Raw genomic sequence first — 17,898 nt, forward strand, 5'->3', positions numbered from 1 at the left:
GGCTGTGTGTTTGGCTTGTGAAACTATATGGGTCAGTGGCTAACGCCATGGCTGGGGAGCCACATTGTCTGCATTGGCACTCTTGCAGCTTTGTTGCTAGAATGATTACTTAATTGCTTGGTTCTTTAATTTCTCCATCTGTAAAATGGAAGAAATACATTAGCATATGAATATCTAGGGTGGTGGTTATGGGAACTAAAAATTGTTTGCAAGGAGGGTTTAAGATAGGATCTCATAATATACCCCAAGGTGTCCTGAGGCTCAGAATCTTCCTGCCTTAGCATCTCAAATGCTGGGACTGCAGGTGTGTACCACCACATCCTGATGAATGAGTTTATTTGTAGAAAATACTAAGAGTTCTACCTGAGGGTTGGAGATTTAGCTCAGTGGTAGAGCGCTTGCCTAGCAAGCACAAGGCCCTGGGTTCAGTCCTCAGCTTTGAAAAAAAAAAACAAAACAAAAAACAGAAAACAAGAGTTCTACCTGATACCCAAAAAGGAAGGGGTGCATAAGTATAGCTATTGTTGTTGGGAAAAGTAATTTTTTTCTATCTGAAAAAGGTAGCACCTGTGCATTTAAAGTTCTGTGAATGTCTACATATAGATTGGAGTTAGTTTTTACTGAAACTGTGCTATTTGAAACAGGGCATGATGGGCAACATGTTTAATCTCCCATTTGGGAGGCAGAGGCAAGTGGATCTTTCAGTCCAAGGCCACCTTGTTCTGCACAGTGAGTTCCAGGATAGCCAGGACTATGAGAGAGAGAGAGAGAGAGGGAGGGGAGGGAGGGAGGGAGGGAGGGAGGGAGGGAGGGAGGGAGGGAGGGAAGGAGAGAGAGAGAGAGGGAGAGAGAGAGAGAGAGAGGGAGAGAGAGAGAGAGAGAGAGAGAGACTGAGACTCTGACTGAGAGACTGACTGAGACTGCGACTGCACTTTCCCCTCGGGTGCTTGTTTTCTGTATCTGTAGAGAGTGCTAGCAGGAGAGTCATTCTGGAAGGTGGCTGAGCACATGGTCAGAATGTTGATGTTTCTAATGTGTTCTTGTAGGTTACTGGCTCAGTGGAGCATCTTGGAGCATCTTTGCCTTCCAGGCTGTTGGGACAGAGGGATGGCACTGTGGATACTTACTGATGCAGATAATGACAGGCACCTCCCCTATGAGGCTGTGCTGCTCACATTCTTGAGAGCATTTGGGAGTGTCTTAGTTTGTACTGTCAGAAGTTTCTGTTGGAAGATGTGGAAGTTTTGTTTATCTTTTGCAAGGTGTTCTTTGGCCTCCTTAAGTATGAAACCAAGAAGCAGGTGTGGCTCCAAAATAAGAATGTTGGAACCCTGGGCTAAATGACTCACAAGCCAGACTAGATGATCTACTGGTAGGCGAGTGTAGCTGCCTGCTGCCCCACCCGTGCTTTGGAGAACTAGCAGGAAAGAGCAGGGTCTGGGATTCCTTGATTGAGGAAGCTGGAGGAAGAAGGCAGGATTGTGGATGGAGACCAGGGGTTTGGACTTCTTCCGTGCTTGGATGCTTTGAGAGGTTGAAGGAATAGATCTTGCTTCTGTGCCCCATGCCCCAGATGGAGTCAGGGAAACTCATGCAGTGTCTAAAAGAAGGACCATCTGCAACAGAGCTAGGTTTTTGGCATTGTCCCACTCGCCTTTCCTGTGGTAAGGTGACTGTTCTCATAATGTTGCATATATTACCTTGATTGCTACAACCATTCAGAGAGGAAGGAATTCAGGCCCACTAAGACCTATTTTCTGTAATTGTTGGAAAGTCGTATCTGTGGAAGGATCTAGTTAGCTTTGGGAGTACATTTCCTGGAGCAGCTATTGCCCAAGCCTGGGCTAGGGACTGAGGTGGGGGAGGACACAGGGAGGAACAGTGTGCTTTGTCCACATCCTGTGGGCAGTAACTGAGCACCTTTCCTCCTGGAGTGCACCTTACCAAGCCTCATAGCTTGGATATCAACAGGATAGCCCCAGCAGGAAAGCTGCCTCTACCAACTGGACCACATTCTGCATATAGCTCATCTGTCACATCTGCACAGGCTTAGGAGAGGAACCACAGAGCAGAGAGTTCAGGGGTCGGTACCAGGTTCATGTGAGAGGGTGAAAATAACCGGATGTTCAGTATCCTTCCTCTACCTTCCCAAGGGAAGCTCAAGCACTGGAAAGTATCTGAAGTAAATACTAGTAGCAGGTGGGGATATATAACAAATGTTTTAGATATTGCTGGCATGTAGGTAGGTTTCTGATAGTCTGGGAATGATACTTGTGTACAGCTGCCAAACAGGAATTATTCTTTCCTACTTCATGTAAGCTGGGACCCTTGTTGCCTGATAATCACCCACACCAGGCTCTTTGTTCAGCCATCATCTCTCTGGAACATCTTTCCTCTCAGGAGCTGGTGCTTCATGAGGGTGTGCCATGTGGTGCTCAGACCCTCTGTGAGGGAAGCGGTGCTTTTCTCCAGCTGGGTGAATTGAACATTAGGGCTGCACTAAGATTTGGGGTGCCCTTCTTTCTTACTACAGCAGAATCTGTGGGCATAAAACTGGCAGTCATACTTCCCCTGTTAGTATTCTAGTCCTGTACATACTCTAGTCCAGTACCTAGAGACTGCTGGAGAGAAGAAGCTAGTTGTTACCCAGTAGTTAGTCCTGTCAGGCACCTTGGGTAAGCCGTGACTGTAAAGGGATCAGTCAGGAAATTGTCTGAAGCCACTGAGCAGCTGCCTGGGGCAGGGCTGTGAGGAGAGAGGTTGGAGCCAAAGAGCCTGGTGCTGCTGACCTGTTGTTGCCTTTCTTTCTGTCCCTCCTCTATTGGAGATGTCCGTGGAAGTTATCAGAAGAGGAGTGAGTGACCTAGGAACCTTGGAGCTCTGGCAATAGGTGCTACAGGGCAATTCAGAGTGCAGGTAACATAGCAACTGAAACCAGAGGTGGGGAAATAGTCAGAAATGCTGATGATTCCTTGTGATGGTGTGATGGGAGGAGCTTGGTCAGTGTGAGAGCCTCCATTTACCTGTGCCCAAGTTTAGCAGTTCCCTTAGCCCTGTGGCTCTTGGCATAAGCTCCTTTTCCAAGGGCTACTGCCCTCACTCACAGGAGACATGTGTTAGCATGTTGTCAGTACCACTTGGCAGCCTTTTGAAATCTGCTAAGTTAGACCTAAAAAAATCTTTGTTTCTTTGTTTGTGTGGCTTTTTTTCTTTTTCTTTTTCTTTTCTTTTCTTCTCTTTTCTTCTCTTTTCTTTTCTTTTCTCCTTTTCTTTTTCTATTTTGTTTTGTTTTAAGAGAGGGTTTCTCTGTTGCCCTGGCTTTCCTGGAACTAACTCTGTAGACCAGGCTGGCCTTGAGCTTACAAAGATCCACTTGCCCCTGCCTCCCAAGTGCTGATATTAAAGGGGTATGCCACCACCATCTGGCTAGACCTGAACACTCTTATTACTTGACATTGGGGTTCATTGTTGGCAGTATTCTGTTCTTTGAAGTCTTAGCTCCTGTTCTCTGTAAACATACTGGACTTCGACTGGTTTTCAGTGTGTTGTTTTATACCCATAATTCCATCACTTGAAAAACTAAAGCAAGATCATCACTCCGAGTTCTCAGCTTGTGCTACAGAGTAAGAAACTGCCTGAACAGGAATGTTTTTCAAGCTGATCACAGTATATACTTGTAGGTTCAGCTACTTAGGCCGAGGCAGAGGATCACTTCAGGTCAGGAGTTCAACACCAGACTTGGTAACATAGCAAGACTCTACCTCAAAAACAAAACAAAATAAAAACTCCCAAACCTGTGGTTTTTTTGTTTGTTTATTTTTGTTTTTTGTTTTTGTTTTTGTTTTCAGGGCAAATTGAGTCCTCTGAGGGAAACGGTCTTTTTGACAGTAGAAGGGCCAGTCCTAAAACTTGTGTCTGTTAGCCTTGATGAGGGATTATCCAGTGTGTTCTGAGGAGACTGGGGCCACATCAGCTTAGAACAGAATGGGGACCAGTTGCTGCTCCCAATCCTCACGACCAGTGCTATGTGTGGAATTCTCTGTCAAGACAGTGGGGACTCAGCAGCACTGCAGCCGGGCCACCTTTTGGGAGGCATTTTCTTTATATATACCTATAGCTTAGATAGCTTAGGATTCAGTGACGCATGCAAGGTCAGGCGCATCTCTGTTTTACCCACACATTACCAATCCATTTAGCCCTCCCTAGAGATTTGAAAGGAGTCCTATGGGAAATAAGCAGAAGCAAGACTCTGCCCTAGAGAGACAGTCATCCTGGGAGTGGAGGCTGTACATCCCCATTGTGCAGAACAGTGCCATCCCTCTCCTTAACATGACTCAGTGTCTGACAAACCCCGCTTTTCCTAGGGGATCTGGGGTGTAGGAAAATAACTCGGCCAAATGAGACAGAGGCCATTTGAGCCTAGACCTAGCTAGACCCAGTTAGACCCTCCTGGTCATTCCTAGGTCTCTCCTGGCCACCAGAGATGATTGCACAAGATTGTCTATCCCTCTGTCTCTTTCTGTTTTTCTTATATTTATTTATATGTGGATAGGTGTTTTGTCTGCATGAATGTCTGTGTGTTATGCACATACAGTATCTAAGGAGGTCAGAAGAATGTATCAGAACTGGAGTTAAAGATGGCTGTGAGCCACATGTGGGTACTGAGAATTGAACTGGTCCTCTTTAAGAGCAGCCAGTCCTCTTGTCTGCTGAGCTCTCTCCAGCCTTCACTCTGCAGGTGCTGCCTATACCCTCCGTTGCCCCACTCATGGCTTCAGATTGACCCCTAGGTCCTGTATCAGTGGAAGATCAGGAGCCTGTGGGAAGGCACACCTTACCCAGTGTCATTAGCTTCTTATAGAGTTGCTTGTTTGTTTGTTTTTTTCCTTCTATCACACAGTTTCCATGCAAAGTTACCAGGAGGACTCTGCTCCTGGGTCACTGTTCCTTTTCTGTCTGCAGCTGCCAGAGGTTTTAGTATCGCCATGGCCCAAGATTCCCAAAACTCAGGTTAATGGCCATGCGGGTGGTGTGGCTGCACAGGTCTGTGATAGGAGTGTGCTCTGTTACCTCATAGTATCTCCTCCATGGAAACACACACAAACCCTCTTCTGCTTCCCTGTTATCCATTGTTGATCTGTTGCACACTGTGGTCCTGTCAACCCTTTAAAGATAGTTGGGGTTACAGGGGAAGCTTGTTTGCCAGATTTTTGAATGAAATTCCTTGAACTGGCAATTCCCCTTGTGGGCTAGCCCTACTATTGACACCCCACATAGTGCTTGGCTTCCTTCACAGTAGCTCCAGGACCTCAGAGGCTTAGGAAACCCCTAACCCAACACATTTCCTCTCCGCAGCAGGCCCTGAGCCACTGGGCATGGTCCTTGAGTGCTGTGTGTGCTCTAAGTGCTGTGTACAATGGAAAACAGAGTGGGCCTGGACCCTTGAAGCTGTTTGTTGAGAGAGGTGGGTGGTAATCCTGCTTGCCACTGCAGGGCAAAAGGGGGCGCGATGTACAGAGCACCCAAGTGTGACTACTAAGTGTGATTGTCTAAGGTTGTGAGAGAAAAGAACCTTACTAGAAATACTTCCTTTGGCTTGTCATGCATAGTCTCATCGAATCATGCTATCCCTGAAAGAAAGTCAGCTGAGAGGAAGAACTGAATCAAGAATGGGGATTCGGACTCAAACGCTGAGTCAGTATATCATTCCAACCTGTGCGTCTGAGGTCAGCCAGTGCAGTATAGTGACCCCTAAACTGAAATAAAACAAAATCAAGTCCTCTGACTCAAAGTCCACTGTTGAGTGGAATGTGGGAAAATACTGGTTTGAAGGCTCAGGCTCAGCCTAGCTTTGTGAGTAAGTCATGGGCTGGCCCCTTTGTATGTGCAACGTTGTGCCAGAACCTAGTGGGCAGCCACAACCTAGGCCCCAGTCCAGGATTTTGACCTAGTATACTGATGATGTGCTTTGGTGGTAGTCCTTTCCACTCCTTGTTACTTTGAGACTGAAGCTCCTGATGTGTCCTGGTGGATGGGTGTGACATGAGTGAGCTCCCAGCACCACATGCTGGAGTCCTGGCACTCCCCATAGAGTCTCTCACTCTGCTTGGTATATGGAGATGCCAGGACAATGGACAATGAACCATTTCCTCAGCCCACCCTATACTTATGTGTTGGGTCTTCCTATTTTACTGATGAGTCAGGGGAAGTGGGTGGTACTGGGGTTCCTAAACTGGACACATGGAGCCTCCTGGGCTGAGTGTAGCTTGCCTTTCCTTTGTGTCACTGGCATCTGGTAGGTACTTTATTGTGGCAGGACACCTTGCCATTTGGCTTTTCTGATAGGGTGCCAGTGTGATCAGTTCTCTTTAAGAGTAGCAATGTCGAATTTTTTTGGAGAAGGGGGAATGGTGACAACATCCTGTCAGAGTGTTGTCCCCATTTATACAGCCCAGCCTTCTTTCTGATTAGAGCTACCTGGATGTGATTCCCTGCAGAGCCCGACCCAGACACTAGTGCCCACCTGTCCTTTTATGACCCTTGTATCCTGCTGTCCTTTGAAGCAGCTGGCTCTAGTCCTGCTTTTGTTTTGTTTTGCAGGGCTGGGCATCAAATTCAGAAGGGTTTCAAGCAACTGACCTTCATATCTGTGGGCTTGTAGTGGGAACGGCAAATCTCATTAGCAGACACATACGAACTTTATACCATGCTCATCCAGAGAAAGAGGAGTGTGCCTGCTGTTAGCATTAGGGCACAAGTGGGGAAGAGTGCACCATTCTTAAGGAGAGGGTGCTGGGTAGGAGGGGCTTACTCAGGCATGGGTATTCGTCCCCTAAATAGGAAGGGGGGGGGGAACTTAGCACCATAGATGACTCTCAAGCTTATAGGGATATTACATCCTCTGCCTTGTTTATTGGTGAGGAATAGAGAAGCACAGGCATGAAGCTGTTGGTTAGAGCAGAGGCCTATCTACCACCTGGCTGAAGGTCTCTTTTCAGAGTGCAAAAGTAACTTCATTGTCAGTCTGTATGGATGGAGCCTCGTGTGTACGAGACAGGCACTCTATCACTGAGCTATATCTTCAGTCCCAGTAGGCATTCCTTGAGTACCTACATGAGCCACAGGTTCAGTAGTATGGATAGAAGGATGCTTAAATATGATTCCTTTAGTCAGAAAACTTTGATTGCATTAAGGAAGAGAACTAGCTCTAACCAGCTTGGTCTACTGACTCCTGGAAGGGCAAACAGGTGCCAGGTCTCAAGTCCCCATCATGTTCCTCAGGGCTCTTGGTATCTCTTGCCTCTCTCTGCTTATTAGCTTTAGGCTCCTCAACTGACTTTCTCTAAGAGGCTAGAACAGGAAAGGCTGAAAAGAACTTTGAGAGCTGCTATCCTTATGGAAGCTGCTACCCGTGGAAAGTTGTTTCTCATAGGCTGATTGTATTCCCTTCACCTAAATATCTGTCCCTCTGATCCTCTTGGCAAGTAGAACTCTGCTCAAAAGTGTATTTGTGTTTGCCTGGGTAGATGGTGCCTGTGCACCGCATGCATGCAGTACCCATGGAGGCCAGAAGAGGGCATTGAAGCTCCTGGAACTGCCATGTGGGTACTGGAAATTGAACCCAGGCCCTCTGGAAGAGCAGCCAATGCTCTTAACTGCTGAGCTATGTGTCTAGTCTCTCCCAGGTACATCTTGCTTACTTGTTTACTTACATGTTATATCTTCTCTATTCTATATCATCCTTTGCAAACTCCTTGGAGTAGGCTTTTATTAGTTAGTTATTCAGTGGCAAAGGGGACAGCATCTTGTCCTTTCCAGAAAGGTAGGTCTCATGCTAGCTAAGAACCATCATGTTATAGCTGCTATTCCTAAGGAAAAACGCATTCTGGGTTTTTAAAATATTTTATTTATTTTTATTTTATGTATATGAGTGTTTGCCTGCATGTTTATGTATATCATATGTATTCAGTGCCCAAATAGGCCTGAAGAGGAAATCAGGGTGCTGGAACTTGAATTACAGCAATTGTGAGCTGCTTTGTGGGTGCTGGGAACCAAACCTGGGTCCTCTGCAAAGAGCAGTAAGTGCTCTCAACCACTGAGTCATCTCTTCAGCTTCCTGATTTTGTTGTTGTTTGAGACAGTGTTTCACTGTGAAGCCAGCCCTGGCTCTACCTACCTGTCTGCTGGGATTAAAGGCATGCACCACCACACTTGGCAACATTCTGTTGTCTTGGTAATAACACAATCCTCCCTCCCTGCCCCCCCAACCCCACCCGTGTGTGTGTGTGTGTGTGTGTGTGTGTGTGTGTGTGTGTACACATACTAAAATGGAAGAGGAACTGGGAATATAGTCAGTAGTATAGTATGCTTAGTACAAGTGACACTACATTGACTCTCCATCACACAAGAAGGAGAAAGTACAAAGGGAGGATTTTTTTTTTCAGGTGTGGTAGAATACACCTATAAATCTCTTACTGAAGCCAGCCTAGGCAGTTTAGGCTTTATCTTAAAATAAAATGTAAAAAAAGAATTAGTACAGCTGAGTGGTGGAGTGCCTGCCTAGCATTCCCAAGACCCTTGGTTTGCTTTCTAGTACCATCAAAAAGAAAAGAATACAGTATTCCCCATTTAAAACACATACCGTATTTTTAACCACTGGTCAAGCTGGACTCCTAGCACTTGGGAGAACAGGCAGGAAGATCAGAAGTTCATGACCAGCCTCAGTACTAGTGAGTTTGAGGCTGTTGTGGACTTCTAGAGATCCTGTCTGAAAAACAAAAACATTGTAACAACCCACCGGTATTGATCTCCTCAGTTCTAGCCTGCTTCTTCCTGAGGCTTCTCCTTTTGCATGTCTTCTAGTGAGTCCCTTTCAGGCCTGCCTGAGCTCCTCAGAGGTGATGATTTGGTGGCCTCACTATCAGAATATTTGTGTAACTCAACAAGACCATGTCTGTAGGCAGTTCTGTGAAAGGTCACACTCCTAAGTGCTGGCTAAGGTGGGCAGAGTCTGGGAAGTATAACTGAGACCTTCAGAGACTTCTATCAAGTACTTACTTTCAGCTATTGCCGCTCTCTTCCCCACAGGTTGGGACAAACATTCCTATGGTTACCATGGCGATGATGGGCATTCCTTCTGCTCCTCGGGGACAGGCCAGCCTTATGGTCCCACATTCACCACAGGGGATGTGATCGGCTGTTGTGTCAACCTCATCAATGGCACCTGCTTCTACACCAAGAATGGCCACAGCCTTGGTAGGTGCATAGGAGACCGTGAAGGGTCTGGCCCTTGGAGCCACTTTGGTTGCCGAGAAGCTCAAGGACAGGCCTTGAAGTCAGATAGTATCAAGGAGCCTCTGCACAGCTCTCTGAGGAACTGCAGGCATTTCTAGCACTGGGACCCTCTCAGGTGAATGAAGGGCGACAGGGAATGCCTGTTATTAACCTGTCCCTCCAGCAGCATTTGTGGTATAAGTCCAGGGTGGTTCCTGAGGGTGCAGGAATATTCTGGTCATGATCCTGGCTTGTCTTGTCTGTTGTACTTGATGGAGAAGTTTGAGGGCCCTGACTGTAGTAATCAGTGATTAGGGTTTAAATGCCTATAACTGGGCCCAGCCTTTGGTCAGTTCTTCTGATAGTTGGGATACTGAAGGTAACAGTGAGGGCTGTCAGACAGAAAGTAAACAGGACGGAGTCAGATAGGGACAGATCTCTGCCCTGTTCATGGTTAACATGCAGCATATGTTGACAGAGTTACAACATAAAACTCCAGAGAGAAATGGAAGGATGCAGTGGAGAAAGGACCAGGAGAAAAGGCGAGTATCCTGAGGTTAACTCTGTAGTGATGGGTATGAGGAATGGCAACAGAGGTCCAGCAGGCTAGAGGGATGGACACACTTGTAAGAAGAGAAGCTGGACTGGTGCAGTGTTAAACAGTGTGAAGGGGTATAGCTATGGGAAAGTTGGGGTGCGATGGCTCCTTGAGTGGACCTGTTCTCTACATAAACCTAGCGTTAGAACTTGAGCTGAATGTGGCGGTGAATGCCTGGAATCCCAGCACTACTGAAGTGGGGGGCGGGTAGAGCAGAAGTTGAAGGCCATCCTTAGCTATATGAGTCTGAGGCCATTCTAGACTCAGAGCGCTATAAAAAAAGGGTCAGAGGAAGAGAGAGAGTATGCCAGATTTGGTGTATGCCTGCAATCCCATCATTCAGGAGCCAGGGCAAGATGGTTTGTGTGAGCTAAAGCCAGCAACTGGCCTGTGCAACTACCCCAGTATTGTCCTATGACTCCCACTCATGTGCTGTGGTATATGTGTGTCCCTGTTCACATAAGTACATAATATACAAGATAAATCAATTAATTGAAATTTAAAACATATGATAAACTTCAGAGAAAGGGACTTTGACTATTCTGGTGCCTTGTCCTACCCGGTACTGGCTGGTATATGGCCAAACTGTCCCAATTTGGTCCTTAGCTGCTGCGCTTGACTGCCATGCAAGGGTGTCTACTCTAGCCACAACCTGCCTCTTCCAAGGAGAGGACCAGCAGTACCTTACTAAGCAGACCACCACGCTTTGCAGGAATAGAAACCAGGCACCCTGCTTCCAGCTGGCTTTGTGGCCAGTAGATCTCTGGCTACTGTTCCCACGATTTGTGTGGCTTTTCTAGGAGGCGAACCGGCTCAGAATCAAGAGGCCGAAGGGAATCAGGTTTGCTATTGACTGGGAGTGAGCAACTAAGAGCCAGTGTATCAGTAGGGTAGTTTGTACACTGCAGCCCAGAGCAAGCAGAGAAGTACAGAAAAATGGGGGATTGAGAACACATCACAGGCAGAGTTTCCCCTGGTGCACATCTAGAGAAGCTCCCGAGACTGACCGTCACTAGTTGCAGTTGCAGTAAGATTTCAAGAAAGTTCTTCGCTCCTCATTCTGTCTCCTGACTCTGACTGTTTCCTCACTTTGCTGTCCCTGCTGCCAGGATCCCCAGGGCTGTTGTTTTCTCTCAGCGTGCATCCTTTTACCTGCCCACACAGCCAGGCTCACATCCCTCTAGCTTGTCCACATGGAATATAAGATTTGGAAAATACTGTGCTGTACCTATTGTAGCTGTATATTTAATGGCTCCTTTGGGCCATATAGATGTGTGCTAGGACCACCAAAGGGTCACAAATTCTTTGCTAGCTGGGTCCCCTAGGCATTTTTGTATTCATCTGCCTAGTGAATGCTTTTTATGGACCCTGTACAAAGACCTACACGTGTTTAAACTTCATGTAGTAGTACATTGCCTAATTTTTTTTCTACTCTTTTAAAAAATTTTCTACAGTCTTGTTTATTTCTTGATATTTGATGTTTATTTCTAAGTTCGGTTAACCCAAAGTATGAGAAACAAGTTGATTAATATTCAACATATTAAAAGAGGAGAAGGTTAAGATTTGAGCTCCATGTGTAGTTGAGTTTGCTCAGCTAGACACCAACCAGTTGTGTGACTCTGGAGATGGAGTCCGCTATTAGAGCACTTGCCTAGCTTCTTCAGGATCCTAAGTTCAATCCTTAGTACTATAAAACAAGGCAAAATAAGCACAAAAAAGGCCAAAGAATCAGTTTACTCTATATCACCCCCACCCCCAAGCTCTATCTGGTAGCACAGGCCATAATCCCAATTTCTTGAGGCAGGGGCTTTAAGAACTCAGGGCCAGCTAGGACATCTTAAGAAAAATGAATAATAAGAAGAAATGAAAAGAGGGCGGAGATAGGGGCCATTGGTAGAGCACTAATCCTGGGGGACGGGGAGGTAGACGAGGGTGGGTGAATCAAGTATATTAGTTTGAGGCCCATGTTTTACCATCTTGTTCATAAAAGTATTGTTGAAACCTTACTGAAAGATAAATAGGTCCTGCCCTTTGTGTGTTCTAGATCATGACATTTCATGATGTTAGATTGATAGATGCCAGGTGAATCTTCCCATGTCATGTGCCAACCTATCACTGCTAGTATGCTTCAGACTCTTGTCCTGTCCACTTTAGGGAAGTAGAATGACATCTCCTGTCTCTGGCTGCCCTGGTCATTTACTTTGTCAACACTCAAGCCTTATGTTCCTTCATTCTGTATTTCTAATTATTCATCATATACCCTCTCTCTTGGTGAATCAGGGACACTTTGAGGATCAGCTGGCTTCAGCTGTTTGCCTAGTCCTGTTATCTGACCCAGCTCCTGCCAGGCCTCAGCAGACACTCGATCAATAATGAGTAAATGGAGGTGAAGGACTGCTGTCTGGTCCGCAAGTGTTCTGTGTGCCTGTAGATTCTTCTTCATGTGGTCCGTACTGACTCACATGGTCTTCTGTTCTCAGCTTCAGGGCCCCAGACCCTGTTTGGGACAGGATTCTTCTCATCAGCAAGCCTGGCTATCCTGTTTGCCTGGCCTTTTAAACTGTGTGTCTACCCAAATCTTACCACAGTAGCCTTGTGGAGGCTCACAGAACCTTCTTGTGGAGCAGTGTTGCCTTCTACAGTGTAATATAGATGAGAGTGGTTTCTTTCCTCATCTTGGAAGCCCTTCAAGGACTTGTCATTCCTGGTGCCATTGTAAAGCAGAGTTGGGCAGGTCTGAGTGGGTCAACCTCTCCCAGAGTGTGGCAGTTTTCCACTCTGTAGCCCACCATCAGTCAGCTTGTACCTAGACTACATGATGTATGAAGCAGCTTTCATAGACTATCTTATTTTTCTTCCTTCCTTCCTCTTCCCCATCCCCCTCATGAGGTAAAGGGTTCTTCTGGTGGGCTAGATCACTTTGGGTAATTTGGGCATTAGGGGTATACAAAGTACTAACTCCCTGAAGCTCCCAAAGGACTTCCTGAAGCCTCATCTGGAAGGAAGCAGAACTTGGCGATCCAGCACAGGTGAAGTCTGAGCCTAGCCTTACAAAGTATATGCAAAGGTCACTTGGCAGTAACTGATGGAGCCGGAGTCCCCTTCTTTTAAGGTCCTTTGAGCTTCTCCTTAAGCCCGGGAGAGAGTAGCACCTTGGATCCTCCGAGGTCTACAAGGGTAGCTCTCCAGCAGACTACACTGTAATTAGGAGCTTCTGACGCTGTGACTCTGACTCTATTGGTGAGGCTCACAAGTGGCCTCAGGCCATTGGAGCATAAGGTTTTTGACTTTCACTCCTTGAAGAGTAAAGTAGCCAACTTGTACCTTACCTAGCAAAGAATGTGTCATCTGTCTTCACCTTGGGTTTTAGTCTGTGAGCCAGTGTGAGGAATAGCATATACTTCACCTGTGCTGGATCGCCAAGTTCTGCTTCCTTCCAGATGAGGCTTCAGGAAGTCCTTTGGGAGCTTCAGGGAGTTAGTACTTTGTATACCCCTAATGCCAGAAGCCAAGGGGTTCCCACATGATAAAGGACTTTAATCTTAAAAAAAAAAAAAAAAAAAAAGAGGGATGTGAGGCCTTAGAGGCTCCCTTAGCTCCATACATCCCGATGCCCCACTCCTGTGAGTATGGCTCAGGTATGCTTGTATGTTTGGGGTTGCACGACCCCTACTGCAGCTCAAATCTGAAGTCTCGAGATGCATTCCTCACTCCAAACAGGAGTGTTTGGGGGATGCACAGGCCACTGTCAGCCAGATCTTGGATAATAAGAACTTCTGAGGCTGGGCAGTGGTGGCGCACGCCTTTAATCCCAGCACTTGAGAGGCAGAGGCAGGCGGATTTCTGAGTTCAAGGCCAGCCTGGTCTACAGAGTGAGTTCCAGGACACCCCGGGCTATAAAGAGAAACCCTGTCTAGAAAAACAAAAAACAAAAAACCAAAAAAACAAACAAACAAAAAAGAACTTCTGAGAACTTGGAACTCTTGGAGTCTGAGGATGGGCAGCATTAATCTGTCAGCTTGGAGTGTTGGACTCAGACTAGGTCTATGCAGAGCTACCACTGCCAACATCTCAGTGACCAAAGGCACTCTGAGGGGTTAACCTCTGAGGGGCTTCTGTTTGTCCGTAAACTGGGAGAATGAGCACAGTGCCTGCTGTAAGGAATTGACATGAGGAGGGCATCAGGTAATAGAGAAGGGTTAGAGCACATAGTAAGCTCTTCACAGACATGTTAGATATCAAGAGGCTTGAATAGCCAGCCTAAGAGATAAATCACTTGGTTTAGTTCTTTTTAGTAGATATTCTTTGAAAAGGTAGAAAAACTATAGGCAATTAAGGTCCTGGATTTTCTTCTGCTTAGATTATCCAGCAAGAAGAAGGCCCAGGCCTAAAACTGCCAGTCCCAGTCCCTAGTACCCCTTGTACACGCTTGACTACCATCTGCACCTAGAGTTTACAGATCACTGGGGACCAAGGGGCTATCCCTATCTAATTAATCACTGATGACTGTCCTTTCCTTCCCACAGGTATCGCCTTCACAGATCTCCCGGTGAGTACTACAAGCAATGGGTCCTCCTCCTCCTGGGCTGTTGAGGGCTGCTGGGGTGGGTGGTGGTACCTGCAAGTGCAGGGTGTGGAGTCTGGCCCTTTCCCCAAGCAGGGATGTGTGATGTGCTGCCAGCTTGAGGGTGCCAGTAAGGGTTACCTGCTGGCCGTCCTCTCTCTTCAGCAGCAAGGCCTGGTCTTCCTCCACGTCTCTTAGCAGGTGACAGAAATTTGTGGCATTTTCTAAGGCAGTTGTGGGTGGGGGTAAGGGGGTGGTGGTGAAAGAGGGTAGCTCCATGGGACAGGCTGATCTGAATGAAATGTCTGTGACTCCAGCCAGTGGACTGGGTGTGGCATATAGGGATTACTCCTGAACTCGTAGGAATCTGGTCATTATACATGCCCATCAGAGGTTTCTGAGGAAAGTCATCACCTCTAGAAACCTAGAATGCTACCATTCAGGGTTCCCTGATTCCTGGGGTATGAGTTTTGTAGGCTTTTCTCTTCTTAGAAAAGGATGGAGTTTCCTGTCAGCTTAGTCTGGGATCCATCCTCACTCTCTCTATCCCATTACTTAGCTGAGTGGTACAGGCATTGTCACATGCAGAACCTTTACCCAAAATGCTGGGCCTGGCATGGGTCTATTTGCCCTGGTTCCAAAAAGAAGTTTACTGACTTTGGTGGCTGTTTTAGGATCCCACTATGCCCCAGGAAGTGTATTTGTGATCTGAGGGGCCTCTGAATTTTAACTGCAGTACCCACAGTTATGTTTGAACTTCCTGTCTACATATCAGAATCCTTCCTTCATACCTGGAAGCCCCAGAAAGGGGCTGTTGTCCTAGGCAAAGGGAGCAGACTCAGAAGAATTCTGACTCTGGCTGGGGAAGCGTCTAGGTATGGAGACATGACGTGAGGTGAACCGACGTGAGTGTGGGCAGTGTGCTGTCAAGTGCTGGAAAGACTGGGACGTGTCCCTGGGCTTTGCCTGTGGTGTGGAAGACGGGAGAAAAAGAAAGGAAGCAGAGAGAGTGTAGGTTCTGACCTTGTGGTGGGCTGAAACCCGTGTGCTCAAAACATATGTGGTACTTATGAGTGACCTGAAGAGTGGACGGTACAGAGGTACAAGGGGGCCAAGGGTGGGGTGCACACCTGTAGTCCTAGCTCTTGGGAGGTGGAGGCAGCAAGGTTAGTTCAAGGTAACCTTCAACTACATGCATAGAATGACTACATAAGACCTTTTTTTTTTCCTTTTAAAAAAGAGAATGGATAGGGGTTCCTGGAAAAAATGTGTTGAGTGGCATGGGGAGGAGGTGGGCGAAGCTTTGGGTGGTGGCATAGGAGGTACTGAATGAGGGGTGGCCTCACTAAAGTGGGAAATGGACAGTAAAATAGTGCGTTCCATAAATCACTGCTGAGTAAACCTCTCACAGGAAGAGGGCAGCCTTCACCACCAACTCCAGAAGCAACTCACCAAATCTTTGCCTGTTCTCATCAGTGTTCCTTATCCCCTGTGTCATCCCTTTCCCTCATGTACCTCTTTTTTGGTAGCTGAGGGATCCTTGGCCCTGCATCTCTTCCCAGAAGTCATAAACCACCACATAGCACATTTTTATTAGTATATATGTAGGGGTGTACAGCCCTGTCTGCTACTGTGTACCTTGGCTGAGTTTTGTAAGGGGTTCCCAGGCCTTGAGGACACAGTGGCCTTTGATGCAGACCAGAGGAGACTTTCCATGCGGGGCCCTCCTTGCTTTTCTTTTTCTTCTCCCCCACACTTTTGGGTATAAGTTCCTGCTAGAGAGTTAGACTAGACGTCACTGGTCCCTGCTGCTCCTGCCATGCAAGTCTCTTCCAGCCCTAGTGTCGGCTGGCAAGAGCCATGGAAATGAAGAGAAGCCTGCAGCCCTCAGGGGCCTGACTGATATTCATTCTTTTCCTCAGGCCAACCTCTACCCCACCGTAGGCCTACAGACACCTGGGGAGATTGTGGATGCCAACTTTGGGCAGCAGCCCTTCCTGTTCGACATTGAGGACTATATGCGGGAGTGGCGTGCCAAAGTCCAGGGCACTGTGCACGGCTTTCCCATCAGTGCCCGGCTTGGCGAGTGGCAGGCAGTGCTGCAGAAGTGAGTGTTGCCCCCTTCCCAGGCTTCATGGTACTGTAGACCTGTGCAGTGCTACCACGCTGCCGACAGTCACATTGGTGGGTTGGGCATGCTCCTGGGAAGCACTGGCAGAGGACGCAGCTGCTGATGCTTTCTTCCAGTCAGTGCACATTGCTCTTTGTGCTTTGGAGCTGCTCCTGGGGCTGGAGAAATGGCTCAGCAGTTAAAAGCACATAGTGCTCTTGCGAAGACCTGAGTTCAGTTCCCAGCACCCATGTCAGGTGGCTCACAGTTATCTGTAACTCCAGAGGCTCTGACATCACCAGCCTCTTGAAGCACCTGCTCTCACATGTACAAACCCACAAATGGGACTGCATACATACATATAATTTAAAATAATAACAATTAAAAAAAAACTTCCCCTCAAAAGGCTTCTGTTTGTAAGATCACCAGCACAGGCTAGGCATGGTGGTGTACACCTTTAATCCTAGCACTTGGGAAACAGAGGCAAGCAGATCTCTGAGTTTAAGGCCAGCCTCATCTTCAATAGTAAGTTCCAGGACAGTCAGGGCTATGTAGAAAGACCTTGTCTTTAAAAGTACCACCACCAACAACAAAAGGAAATAACTAGTTTGAAAAAATGGCCAGCACAGACGTGCTCCTTCCCAGGGCTATTCTGTAGAAGTTCTAGAACTAGTGTGGCTTATTCTTCTCTGGACGCGCTTTTTTCTGCTATAAAAATCCACATTGCTGCCAGCCGTGGTGGCACATGCCTTTATTCCCAGAAGTCAAGAGGCAGTGACAGGAACTTTCTCAGTTCGACACTAGCTTGGTCTACAGAGCAAGTTCCAGGACAGCCAGGATTATTACACAGAAGAACCGTGTCTCAAAAAGCCATTAAAAAAAAAAATAATCTGTATTCCAAGGCTTGAGGTCACTTTACAGGGTCAGTATCCAGCTAAGTATCCCTGTGTCTGTGGAATGATGTCAGGGTAAAGAGTGGATCTACCTAGCATGCTCCTTGGTTAATTAATCTCTAAATTGTATTGGAAGCCAGTGTTGCTGAGACTCCAACAGTAGGGCAAGTTTGAGTCTTTATTTCACTAGCCAACTTCATACCTGGCTGAAGCAAGGACTCTTCCTCATCCACCTGTTAGAAGGTGGGTGTTAGCTCAGCTCTCAAGAGTGGAGAAGGGTCTGGCTTCTACTCACCTGATCATTGTTCTGCAAAGACACAAGGGGCCAGGAGTAGTCATGTGGCAAACACTGGGTTCTCATCCAGTCTCAGTCCCTTACCCCAGCTCCACTCTTTCTCCTCCATTGACTTTATCTTCCTTCCTTCCTTCCTTCCTTCCTTCCTTCCTTCCTTCCTTCCTT

General features: G+C 47.0%; 1 protein-coding gene across 3 annotated transcripts in view; it reads left to right on the forward strand.

Annotated features, from left to right (window-relative positions):
- Positions 1 to 17,898, forward strand: part of Ranbp10 (RAN binding protein 10) — a 60,258-nt gene that overhangs the window by 34,704 nt on the left and 7,656 nt on the right. For all 3 annotated transcript variants that reach the window (XM_028768728.1, XM_028768729.1, XM_028768730.1), the window contains 3 exons: positions 9,088 to 9,255; positions 14,398 to 14,420; positions 16,358 to 16,542. In XM_028768728.1, coding sequence (XP_028624561.1) covers positions 9,088 to 9,255; positions 14,398 to 14,420; positions 16,358 to 16,542 — 376 coding nt within the window. The remainder of the gene's footprint in view (positions 1 to 9,087; positions 9,256 to 14,397; positions 14,421 to 16,357; positions 16,543 to 17,898) is intronic.

Source organism: Grammomys surdaster, unplaced genomic scaffold (genome assembly GCF_004785775.1).
Source record: "Grammomys surdaster isolate TR1022 unplaced genomic scaffold, NIH_TR_1.0 187, whole genome shotgun sequence".
In the NCBI taxonomy this organism is placed as follows: Eukaryota; Metazoa; Chordata; class Mammalia; order Rodentia; family Muridae; genus Grammomys; species Grammomys surdaster.